Source organism: Oncorhynchus gorbuscha, linkage group LG02, assembly GCF_021184085.1.
Source record: "Oncorhynchus gorbuscha isolate QuinsamMale2020 ecotype Even-year linkage group LG02, OgorEven_v1.0, whole genome shotgun sequence".
Taxonomy (NCBI): Eukaryota; Metazoa; Chordata; class Actinopteri; order Salmoniformes; family Salmonidae; genus Oncorhynchus; species Oncorhynchus gorbuscha.
In genome coordinates, this window is record NC_060174.1 from 34,385,676 (window position 1) to 34,398,978 (window position 13,303).

Sequence of the window (13,303 nt, forward strand, 5' to 3'; positions counted from 1 at the left end):
CCAAAACATGTCACCTGAGCCATAGGCATGCCAGGCTACAGGGCCCAAAACATGTCACCTGAGCCATAGGCATGTTAGGCTACAGGGCCCAAAACATGTCACCTGAGACAAAGGCATGCTAGGCTACAGGGCCCAAAACATGTCACCTGAGACATAGGCATGCTAGGCTACAGGGCCCAAAACATGTCACCTGAGACATAGGCATGCTAGGCTACAGGGCCCAAAACATGTCACCTGAGACACAGGCATGCTAGGCTACATGGCCCAAAACGTGTCACCTGAGACATAGGCATGCTAGGCTACAGGGCCCAAAACATGTCACCTGAGACACAGGCATGCTAGGCTACATACCATTTTTTTTAAACTTAATTGGAAACTTTATTAAGTGCATTTCTAGTCTGCGTGTAGACCTATGTGTTGAAGAAACAACAACGCTGGGAAAACGGCGAGCATGGAGCTGTAAATACAGTACGGACAGGTTCTCAATTTACTGTTGACAGAATAGTAGAATACACAAGGTGTGATTTAGAACTGTGGTTGTGCATCAGTAGTTTCTTGTTATGTCAGTCACTGACACAGTCACTCAATTAGCAATGTCAGCTAACAATTTTTAGATTGGTAAGTTAGCTGGCCATTAGACTTATCTAAACTTATTGATTATGATAGTCATTCTCACTCACTAGGGGGCGGTTGTTGAAGAGGGCCACTGAGGAGAGCTGTAATGTTTACATCTCAACATTAGAGGTCACCGCTGCCTCACATCCCAGAGACGAACAAAGAGACGGTTGCATAACAAAGAGGTGGATAATAAGAAAAACATCTCTCTCATGTTTTGACTGATCTTTTTCTCCGGCGAGAGCCAGATGTAGATCTCATTATGGGAGACAGAAAACCGCCATTGTGTTTTACACCTTGTGGGGGTAAAAATGTTTGGTAGTCATAAATCAAACATTACCCCTATGTATTTCACATGAAGGCAATACGCAGTGTGTCTGTGTTCAAGTTTTAGGTCACATGCACAAGTACAGTGAAATGCTTAACTTGCAAGCCCCAACCAAAGGTGTAGTATTCAATATCAAAAAAGTACAACAAATAAAAAGTAAAAACAAAAGAAATAAGAGAGGAATCTATATATACACACACACGGTCAGTGCCAGAACCAAATGTACAATGTGCAGGAATACAGGGGTAGATATGTACATGTAGGCAGGGATTAGGAGTAAGTGACTGATAGCATGATGAATAATACTAATAGTAAACAGTATGGCAGCAGCATAAGTGGTGGGTGGGCATGTGCGAGAGTGTGTCTATGTTAGTGTGAGTGTGTGGGTGTGAGTGCGCAAGAGTGTCAGTGTGTGTGTGTGTGTTTGTCTGTATATGCATGTTGCTGCTGAGTATATCAAAAGCAATACCCTTTAGTGTGAGCAGCAGGGGGTAGTGGAGCAACCAGGCTGGGGGTATTGAGAAAGCATCCGTTCGCTTAACACATCTGGTGCCACTTCCTCTCTGCCCCAGGGGAAGAGTACGTGACATTGGGAGTTGAAAGGGCCCAGGCTAGTCCCAGACGGGCTGTATCTCATATTCTAAAATGACTTCCCCACCTCATCTCCTTTTCTTCATGATCAATTATCTGGCATGACCTGACTGATGAAAACATAGTGCTGGAAATCTACCTGTGTTTTTAGAGAGGACACAAGGGAAGGAAGCCATTTTAGAGTGTGGAGACATGTCCTCTCCCTCTCCCTTGCCTGGGACAGACCGCTCAGCACAAACCTTCAAGTTGTGAAAATTCAGTGCAACTTCCAGTGCGCTTTTTATTGTGACCACTGAGGCTATACTCGCTTTAAGTTTCTGTTTTAACAGTGGCCAAGGAGGCTACTGTTGCTATTTGATCATAATATAGGCCTACCAGAGTGGCCCTACCATGAAAAGCAATGGAGAAAATGCATCTCATAACACATGGAAATAGCAGTTCTATCATTCAGCCTACAGTAGCAGCCAATGTGTGATGCTCAATGTAGGCCTGCTTTCCATGAGAGTTTAGAAGAAAAAAAATGCAGGGCTTGACATTAACCTGTTCATCCACTTGTCCTTCCGACAAGGAGGTGACTGAACATGTTTGATGCAAGAAACCACAAAATAAATTACATTATTACTCCCATACTATTATTACAGCGAATCAGGCAAATGATGCTACCCTCTATTGGCTATAGCTTATTCTATACTGTCTCAAAATACAACACTGCCTCTTGAAAACAACAACAAAAAAATCTTTACCTGACTCGCTTTTCAAATATGTCTGGAAATATACACGTGTTGGGCTCTTGTAGGAAGCAATTGCTAACTTCTATAACTGGGCTAATAATGCACTAACTAGCAAAGGATATGAACAAAATGTGCCTACGTGGCTACATGCAGCTCTCACTTTGATCTTAAAACAAGTGCATCTACTCACAACTGCTCATGCTGTAAACACAGTTCAGTTCAAAGTAAATTGCACAGACCCATATATGGCAATGGTCTATTTGCATATAGATCTAATGCAGCTCTGATTGGATATGCTGCACCGGTCTGTGTAGAGTATGGGTATGGCCTGAGTCGTCTCCGTCAATGAAATAGAATCCTACAGATGAGTTCTACCTACAACAAAATCTCTAACATAGTTTGTTTTGTTTCGGTATGTTGCATTGAAAGTGGCTAATATTGCGTTGATTCGATCACAATTGCCACAGTAAAAGGTAAATGTTGATTGTGTTAACATGGAAAACTTCAGAAAGTTGAGTGAAGTTCAATATCATGCTTCTTTGCATGGCAGTCCTGGGGAGCTGCACGGCAGTCTTGGGCGTGCAGGGCACGGTTGTGACATGCTGCCACAAGACTTTCTCACTACAATACTATCACAGAGAGCAAAAGACAGAAAGATAGAGAGAGAGAGAGAGAGAAAGAAAAACACACATGCCCTCCCATATTATCCTGTGGGACATACAGCATCTGTCAACACCATGAAAGAAATAAACAGCTTTCAGCAGTGTGAGTGTGTGTGTGGAGGACTTTTTAGAAGTGCACTTCCTGCTATTCCAGGCATCCCCCTTAAAGCAGCTCTTTCATGTTTATAGGTGTAGGAACCAGATGGCAAGTGTGTGATTCTCCAGTCAGACCTGACAACCTCATTACAGAGGAACTAATACTCTACAAAAACACTGCTACGTGGTCAGATGACAGACATACACAGAGAGAAGAGTAATTAAACCTTGGTATGCATCTTCTTGTTTACTCTTTCCATGTAGAACCCTCCCACAACCTCTACGTTATGCTGTGTGTAAGGGACATCGGGAAACCAGGGGGCGGGAGAGAGGGGTGAAAGGTCAAAATTAACAGAGATAGAGACATTGAGAGAAAGAGAGCGGAACTAGCCCATTCATTACAATCAGAGGCTGTCACCATCTCAAAGCAATACTAGTGAGTGAACTAATGGGTGAGTACTTTCTCAAGGGTGTTCACATGTGTTTGCATTTATAAGGAGTAAGAGAGAGAGGAAGGGATGGAGTGACTGAGCATGTATAAAGTAGGTGTGTGTGTGTGTGTGTGTGAGAGAGTCACTGAGTCTACACTAGCAGGCTGCATTAGAGTTAATTGAATGACAGTCTTGGCACTGCACAGGGCTACTGCATCAGAACAGATTGTCCCTCACTGGGACTGCATGAACTAACAGCTAAACTCACACGCACACATCCACTTCCTGTTGTTGGCCTTGTGTCTATGATGGTGAGAGTGATGACTGGTCTCCATGGTGATGGAGGAAAAAAAATGACAATTGAGAAGAAGTTGAGATGATTCGGACCAAAAGAATGAGGGGTGGGGACACTTGCTTCGTGCGAGGTCATAGGTTGAAAGAAAGTAAGAGATTATAAAACCCTTCCTTTTCGTCCATGTGGTGCCGATGTCCTCATTAGAGAGACCAGCTGGCGGCCTGCTATACCATATGACCCCCTGCCCCCCCCCCCCCAAACACACACACTTCGTCATGAAGAAATCCCTGATTAAAAAAGAGATATACAGCCTTCTAACTGACAGAGGCAGATGGAGGGATGAGGAGGTGTTGGAGAAAGAGTTATGTGGACCAGTGATGTTTAGCAGTGCAGATGTTGTTTCTTACTCAGCACATCCACCTAGAATGAGTTTCGGGGGGGCATCTGGTTTGCATTTCCTGTCCTAGAGCGAGAATAGCAGAGAATTCTAGGGTCTCAGCCCTGAATGATTGCTGGGAAACACCCCACCCCAGTTTCAAAGTAGGGTGGGGGCCTATGCACAATCAAATGTTTCTCAGGATACACACCCACATAGAGCAGCGTGAGTCATGTGAGTCATGATCTGTGTCAGAGTCAGAGCCCTCTAACATTAGAAATATTGAAACAGTAAAACACCCAAAATGGAACGTTTGTGAACTCTATTCAGCCCGGATGTCATTCCACAGGGAATAGTGAAAAAGTACAACACACATCCTATCAGTGTCAAGCCTAATGCTGAGAGATTATTACAGCTACCAGCCAGAAGACACACAACAACAAATCATGTCTACAGCACAGAGAATGTCTGTGTTCTCAAACACGCAGTTCTTGTCACCTGCAGCACGTGCAAACTGGTGTTTCCTGGGAAGAAAACTGCAGCAACAGGATTTCCCAACCATGACCTAAGCACTTAACTCACTACATGGTACACACACACACAGGCAGTGTAAAGCACATGATAGTATACTTGCTCATAAAATGTATTCAATATAAGCCTACTCATAAGAGGGCTGAATCAGTTACGAGCGTATTGAGTTAGGATAGATAGCTTTGTACAGAAACCAATCTGCAGAGAGATGTTCTCTCCCTCTCTGTGCCACACCCAGACCTCTTCCTGTGCGGCAATCTGCAAACTGTACAGAGAGATGGCTCCACTTTCTGTGTACTCTTTCACAATTTCCTGTTGATAGGAGTGTTGTCTCATACTAAGTAACCAACCTAACGAACTAACTAACTCACCAGTCCCAGTTCTACATTAAAACCAAATGTCTCTCTGAAGCCTCGGAAGACAAACCGTCTGTTCTTAGTTCAACTCAGATTTTCTGAGGCACCGAGTGTGGTATTTAGCCACGAGCAGTAGCGTGTCTAAGTTGGACACAAAATAGACAGTGAGGGACAAAAGTATTTGATCCCCTGCTGATTTTGTACGCTTTACCAATTTTAATGGTAGGTTTATTTGAACAGTGAGACAGAATAACAAACAAAAAAAATCCAGAAAAACACGTCAAAAATGTTATAAATTGATTTACATTTTAATGAGGGAAATAAGTATTTGACCCCCTCTCAATCAGAAAGATTTCTGGCTCCCAGGTGTATTTTATACAGGTAATGAGCTGAGATTAGGAGCACACTCTTAAAGGGAGTGCTCCTAATGTCAGCTTTCTACCTGTATAAAAGACACCTGTCCACAGAAGCAATCAATCAGATTCCAAACTCTCCACCATGGCCAAGACCAAAGAGCTCTCCAAGGATGTCAGGGTCAAGATTGTAGACCTACGCAAGGCTGGAATGGGCTACAAGACCATCGCCAAGCAGCTTGGTGAGAAGGTGACAACAGTTGGTGCGATTATTCACAAATGGAAGAAACACAAAAGAACCGTCAATCTCCTTCGGCCTGGGGCTCCATGCAAGATCTCACCTCGTGGAGTTGCAATGATAATGAGAACGGTGAGGAATCAGCCCAGAACTACACAGGAGGATATTGTCAATGATCTCAAGGCAGCTGGGACCATAGTCACCAAGAAAACAATTGGTAACACACTACGCCATGAAGGACTGAAATCCTGCAATCCACCAATTGTGCAAGTTCTCCCACTTAAAAAGATGAGGCCTGTAATTTATCGTAAGAAAAAACCCCAGGAAAATCACATTGTACGATTTTTTATGAATTTATTTGCAAATTATGGTGGAAAATAAGTATTTGGTCACCTACAAACAAGCAAGATTTCTGGCTCTCACAGACCTGTAACTTCTACTTTAAGAGGCCCCTCTGTCCTCCACTCGTTACCTGTATTAATGGCACCTGTTTGAGCTTGTTATCTGTATAAAAGACACCTGTTCACAACCTCAAACAGTCACACTCCAAACTCCACTATGGCCAAGACCAAAGAGCTGTCAAAGGACACCAGAAACAAATTGTAGACCTGCACCAGGCTGGGAAGACTGAATCTGCAATATGTATGCAGCTTGGTTTGAAGAAGTCAACTGTGGGAGCAATTATTAGGAAATGGAAGACATACAAAACCACTGATAATCTCCCTCGATTTGGGGCTCCACGCAAGATCTCACACCGTGGGGTCAAAATGATCACAAGAACGGTGAGCAAAAATCCCAAAACCACACGGGGAGACCTAGTGAATGACCTGCAGAGAGCTGGGACCAAAGTAACAAAGCCTACCATCAGTAACATACTACGCCGCCAGGGACTCAAATCCTGCAGTGCCAGACGTGTCCCCCTGCTTAAGCCAGTACATGTCCAGGCCCGTCTGCAGTTTGTTAGAGAGCATTTGGATGATCCAGAAGAAGTTTCTCCCAATGTCATATGGTCAGATGAAACCAAAATATAAAACTTTTTGGTAAAAACTCAACTCGTCGTGTTTGGAGGACAAAGAATGCTGAGTTGCATCCAAAGAACACCATACCTACTGTGAAGCATGGGGGTGGAAACATCATGCTTGGGGGCTATTTTTCTGCAAAGAGACCAGGACGACTGGTCTTATTATACTTATATTCCACCATAATTTGCAAATAAATTCATTTTTAAAAATCCTACAATGTGATTTTCTGGATTTTTTTTTCTCATTTTGTCTGTCATAGTTGAAGTGTACCTATGATGAAAATTACAGGCCTCATCTTTAAATGGGAGAACCTGCACAATTGGTGGCTGACAATACTTTTTTGCCCCACTGTACATGCCCATCTGAAGCTTGCCAATGAACATCTGAATGATTCAGAGGACAACTGGGTGAAAGTGTTGTGGTCAGATGAGACCAAAATGGAGCTCTTTGGCATCAACTCAACTCGCCGTGTTTGGAGGAGGAGAAATGCTGCCAATGACCCTAAGAACACCATCCCCACCGTCAAACATGGAGGTGGAAACATTATGCTTTGGGGGTGTTTTTCTGCTAAGGGGACAGGACAACTTCACCGCATCAAAGGGACGATGGACGGGGCCATGTACCGTCAAATCTTGGGTGAGAACCTCCCCTCAGCCAGGGCATTGAAAATGGGTCATGGATGGTATTCCAGCATGACAATGACCCAAAACACACGGCCAAGACTACAAAGGAGTGGCTCAAGAAGAAGCACATTAAGGTCCTGGAGTGGCCTAGCCAGTCTCCAGACCTTAATCCCATAGAAAATCTGTGCAAACGTCAGCCTCGAAACCTTAATGACTTGGAGAAGATCTGCAACGAGGAGTGGGACAAAATCCCTCCTGAGATGTGTGCAAACCTGGTGGCCAACAACAAGAAACATCTGACCTCTGATTTCCAACAAGGGTTTTGCCACCAAGTACTAAGTCATGTTTTGCAGAGGGGTCAAATACTTTCCCTCATTAAAATGCAAATCAATTTATAACATTTTTGACATGTGTTTTTCTGGATTTTTTTGTTGTTATTCTGTCTCTCACTGGTCAAATAAACCTACCATTAAAATTATAGACTGATCATTTCTTTGTCAGTGGGCAAACGTACAAAATCAGCAGGGGATCAAATACTTTTTTCCCCTCACTGCAAACTGGGATGTCATGTTCCTGCCTCTTTGTTAAGAGTTGTCTTTAAAGCAGAGGCTTGTGTTATCACTCACTCACCCACACACGTTGTGACAGGCAGGGTGATAGACAGATTATGGAGTGAATGGAGCTCACTGAAAAGGCAGAGACATCAGTTTGAGTCACACCATAGGAATGTGATGAACCTACAGAACTATTCTAATACTGGAGCATGACCGTAGCCACACACCTCTGAACAGAGGACGGTAGAGGAGTGAGATACAGATGGCTGGGTGACCAAACACCTGTCCTCCAGACAAGTGAACATCTAAGCAGATATATACACACACACCTGGACACCTGCCTCACAAAATAAAGTGATGGGGTTGAGGTAGAGAGGCAGTTTGGGGAGACAACTGTCCCGCTCTCCTGTCCCCCTGACACAATGGCTGCTCTATGAGCCAGATATACACACTCACAGTTGGCACCAACACATGCTAACATAGGAATGCTCAAGATATATCTGACCAACCATATCTCTTCACTGTATTTCAGACACCACTGCCAGGAGGAAGGACTTTACTACAACAGTCACACAAACACAGTTAGAACAGACAGTCAGACACTCGCATCGCTCTTATTGGCTGAGGCCAGTGGTGAGCTAAGACGGTGGATTAGGTGTCTTTTATTTACATACTGCTGGAATTTTCTTTTTTGTACTGTTACCGTTAGCAACACGACAGACTACAGTTACAGATAAAGACAGACGGACAGACAGACGTACCACACTGGCAATAAACACACACAGAACACGGTAATGACACACACATTAATTGAACACATGGGTCACCAAACAACCAGGTGACTCAAAAAAACACTAATTGTTATCATACATAGTCTTTGTTCTCTTTTGTGTTATGTTGTCTAAATTACAGCACAAATTAGGAGCTGTAACATAGCAACACACAGACAAAAAATATTTTCCCTGTCCTTTGGTCAACAAGCTTTTATCAATTATGGTACTGGAACGCTTCCCCATTATAATAAGTATGGACAGTTAGTTGGCCTACTCTGACTGACCTCAAAGACTACAGTAATGTACCTCCATTCTGAACAGAGACTGTCTGTGTGTCTGTGTTACTAATAAGACAGGATCATGTCGGGATTCAGCCAGGAGGTTTTAATCCAATTCATGTAGCTCAGACTCCCCATCTCCTGTATACTTTAACCCAACAAGCACTCTTAATGTAGGGAGGGGTGCTTTTAGTCTTGTGTGTGTGTGTGTGTGTAAAATCAATTTGTGAAATACAGAGTGGCCTGTTCAGTAATGGTACTTTATTCTGATTGAGGCTCCTTGCACAATGAAGGGAAATCAATGCCGAGCCATAGAGAAGCTGTGTGTTTGTTCCTTGCAAAAAAACATTTTCAGAGAGGAAGTGTATTAATATGTAACATTAAAAACCTGTTTGTGATTAAAGGGATACTTCTGGATTTTGGCAGAGGCCCTTTATCTACTTCCCTAGAGTCAGATAAACTCATGGATACCATTTTTATGTCTCTGTGTGCAGTTTGAAGGAAGTTGCTGACTAGTGCAATTGCTAACTAACATTAGCACAATGACTGGAAGTCAATGGGTATCAATGGTATAGGTGATTAGGGAAGGGGAGAGACCATGCCCCCTCAAACCTCAATACCGGAGCTGTGCAGCAATAATGTGTATCGGTGCCAGCTTCAAATTAGTGGATTCAGCCATTTCGACTGACAGGTGTATAAAATTGAGCACAGCCATGCAATCTCCATAGACAAACATTGGCAGTAGAATGGCATTACTGAAGAGCTCAGTGATTTTCAACGTGGCACCGTCATAGGAGGCCACTTTTCAACAAGTCAGTTCATCAAATTTCTGCCCTGCTAGAGCTGCCTCAGTCAACTCTAAGTGCTGTTATTGTGAAGTGGAAACGTCTAGGAGAAACAACGGCTCAGCCGCGAAGTGGTAGGCCACACAAGCTCACAGAACCGGACCGCCGAGTGCTGAAGCGCGTAAAAATCATCTGCCGTTGGTTGCAGCACTCACTACAGAGTTCCAAACTGCCTCCGGAAGCAATGTCAGCACAATAACTGTAACTGTAATAACTGTAATAGTTAACTGTAATAACTGTAATAACTGCGGGAGCTTCATGAAATGGGTTTCCATGGACGAGCAGCCACACACAAGCCTAAGATCAACATGCGTAATGCCAAGCACCGGCTGGAGTGGTGTAAAGCTCGCCGGCATTGGACTCCTGAGCAGTGGAAACGCGTTCTCTGGAGAGAAGAATCACGCTTCATCCTCTGGCAGTCCGACAGACAAATCTGGGTTGGCAGATGCCAGGAGAAGACTACCTTCCCAAATGCATAGTGCCAACTGTAAAGTTTGGTGGAGGAGGAATAATGGTCTGGGACTGTTTTTCATGGTTCGGGCTAGGCCCCCGTTCCAGTGAAGGGAAATCTTAACGGTACTGCAAACAAATGACATTCTAGACGATCCTGTGCTTCCAACTTTGTGGCAACAGTTTGGGGAAGGCCCTTTCCTGTTTCAGCATGACAATGACAATGCCCCCGTGCACAAAGCGAGGGCCATACAAAAATGGTTTGTCGAGATCGATGTAGAAGAACTTGACTGGCCTGCACAGAGCCCTGACATCAACACCTTTGGGATGAATTGGAACGCCGACTGCGAGCCAGGCCTACTCGCCCAACATCAGTGCCCGACCTCTTGTGGCCGAATGGAAGCAAGCCTCCGCAGCAATGTTCTACAATCTAGTGGAAAGCTTTCCCAGAAAAGTGGAGGCTGTTATAGGAGCAAAGGGGGACCAACTCCATTAATGCCCATGATTTTTGAATGAGATGTTCGTCAAGCACATGTCCACATACTGTACTTTTGTTCATGTAGTCTATTTCTCACTCATTGCACAGACACCTTGCACATGCAGAGTTTATAAGTTTCATAGGTTTACAGTGTAGCCTGTGGTTTTTACAGTGTACGTTATTCATGTCAATTCATTGGTTTAAACGTCCTGTCTGTATATTCTGTGTAGCATCTGTCAGTATATTACCCATATCCACAAAGCGTCTCAGAGTAGGAGTGCTGATCTAGGGTCAGGTTCCTACCTGTACATATAATTGTATTCATTATGATCTAAAAGGAGAAACTAATCCTAGATCATCAGCACTCCTACTCAGAGAGTCTACACAAACACAGAGGAAGACATGGAGAAGCAACACAGTATACATTCCTCCTCATAAATACAAATCATATGGATTGTCCCTCTAACCACATTGACATCAATGCAATCGAAAATCACATCAAACAGAAGGACACGGGAAATTAAATAAGAGCGAGCGAGAGAGAGACATGGAGGTAAGTGTGCAGCATGGGCTGTATGTCTGGGGCTCAGTTCAGTCTGCTGACTAATGAACATGGATGTCCTACTCCTACTGCACAGATGCATTACACAATGACTGATGTATATAGAGGACCCTAAACACACACATGTGCATTTTAGGAATGTATCAGCTTACATCCAAAAGGAAAAAGGCACCTGTAACTACCCTACTGTCATAGTCCATTCACAATACCTGAGACAAGGACACACTCCATTTCAGCATACCTGAGGGCAACATTTCAATGTGGGTTATTCCTGCATGCTGCAGTTGGTAATGTAGAGTATATCCTTGATAATCACTGGGGATGATGATATGGAGAACCCCCTACCAGTGTGTGTGTGTGTGTGTTGGGGGGCATGATGAACAGAGAAAGAGCAGGGCCAGGAGGTGGAGAGAGAGAGATAGAGAAAAGAGAGAAAGGGAAGGGCAGTTCAAAGATCAGAAAACAGATGTAACGCATTCAGTAAATTCATTTCTAAATGACTACCACGTTTTGGGCCTTTCCCCTCATCCTCACTCACTCTCAACTCTGTGCAATTTACACATTCATATTCTGTATTTCTTATTTACATGTACTGTAGCTCTCTTTCACTCAGCTCTCATCTCCTCTCTTCCACCACTCTCCGGTAGTTGATTACTGAAAGTGAAGTTCTGAGAAATTACTCAAGACAATGATTTCCTCTCTGACCCAATAACTTACACAAACTTTTGGCATTGCAAGCAAGATTTAGTTCTGAGTTCCGAATGCATGTATACTCCCAACTACTATCTGTGGAATATAATACTTTACGGCCTTCTAGATGGAATCTCTCTCCTGTACCCACTGGGCTATGCTACAGATCTGTCTAGTACGTATGAGATATCTGGGTTGAGTGTGGTTAAAGTTTGACAAAGGTAGCTAGCTATCAGTCATTAGAACCCTTGGCTATAACTGACCACAGGGACAAGTCTGATTGCATAAAAGATCAAATGTCACAGACACAAGACATAGGGTACACACACACACACACACACACACACACACACACACACACACACACACACACACACACACACACACACACACAGTGTTATGTCTCTCTGGTTGACAGTGAAAGGTCAGTGTGTCAGAGAAGACTAGGGCCATGTGCTCCAGACCTGCAGAACAGAGTGATTCATCACTGCCTGTCTATGCTGTACACAGGGATACAATCTCATACCCGATTGTTTACTCAGACCTCAGCTATCCAACTCAAAACTAACAAAAGGCAACTAAAATGATGTAGGTAGCCCACTTCAGTGACAATGTGTATAGCCTATAAACCAATCTGTATATTATGTCAAATAGTTAAATAAATCAATCAGGCACATTGATTCATACGATTTCAAAAAGTCTAGGGCATCTTACTTTCTCCAACAGGTTCCATAAACTCATTGGTTAAAGTCCTGAAGTTGATAATGACTGGATTGATTGGAGATGGGCGAAACAACGGTCTTATTCTGAATCTCTTCTGCTTCTTTCTTCACTGTCCCGCTAGCGAAACAATATGCGCTTTTAAAGCAACAATGACTCCCGAGTTTCTGTTTCGCAATATCTCCGTTTCTATAGCCTCAAATTGAACACTTCTTATCAGGGCGGCGTTGTTTCAAGAAAATCAAACAAATCTAAATCTGATTAAATCGGGCACTACACGCGGCCGGATGGATAGGCTATAGCCAATGCACACACGCTGCTTTGTGTGTGCGCTCATGAAACAGACACAACTGAAACAGACAGACAAAACGAAAACATACACATACCTACCTAAAATCGATCCCGACGCTACTTCTCCAAGTTGACTAGTTAAGTAATTAAAAATGCAAAGTGGTTTTGAGCCTCATCAGTGCTTCTCCAGATCACTTCTCCGTTTAGGTGTGTCTGCGAATCTGATTTTGTGCTTCTATGAAACTGTTCAACTGCCCTACATACACATTCGGCCCATAGAACATTTAAATGAATGCCGGATGGGCGGGCCAATATGATGTCATGCTCCTCCTCTCTTTCTCTTTCTGCCCCGAGCTCTTAACGGGGTGTGGCAGGGTAGCGAGCGGCTGTGGCTGGGTCTAGGAGACGTACAGA

General features: G+C 43.7%; 1 protein-coding gene across 6 annotated transcripts in view; it reads right to left on the reverse strand.

Moving 5' to 3' along the window:
• The window catches only part of LOC124001469 (protein FAM107B-like), a 78,598-nt gene that overhangs the window by 14,367 nt on the left and 50,928 nt on the right, over positions 1-13,303 (reverse strand). Inside the window, exon 1 of one of the 6 annotated variants that reach the window (XM_046308284.1) lies at positions 12,985-13,170. The exons of 3 other annotated variants lie outside the window; for them this stretch is intronic. Coding sequence is in view for 1 of the 3 variants with exons in the window: in XM_046308269.1 (XP_046164225.1) it covers positions 12,593-12,611 (19 nt within the window). In the remaining 2 variants the exon portion in view is untranslated. Of the gene's footprint in view, positions 1-12,592; positions 12,751-12,984; positions 13,171-13,303 lie in introns of those variants that run through there. 2 more of the 6 variants (XM_046308279.1, XM_046308269.1) reach the window with 2 other exon arrangements.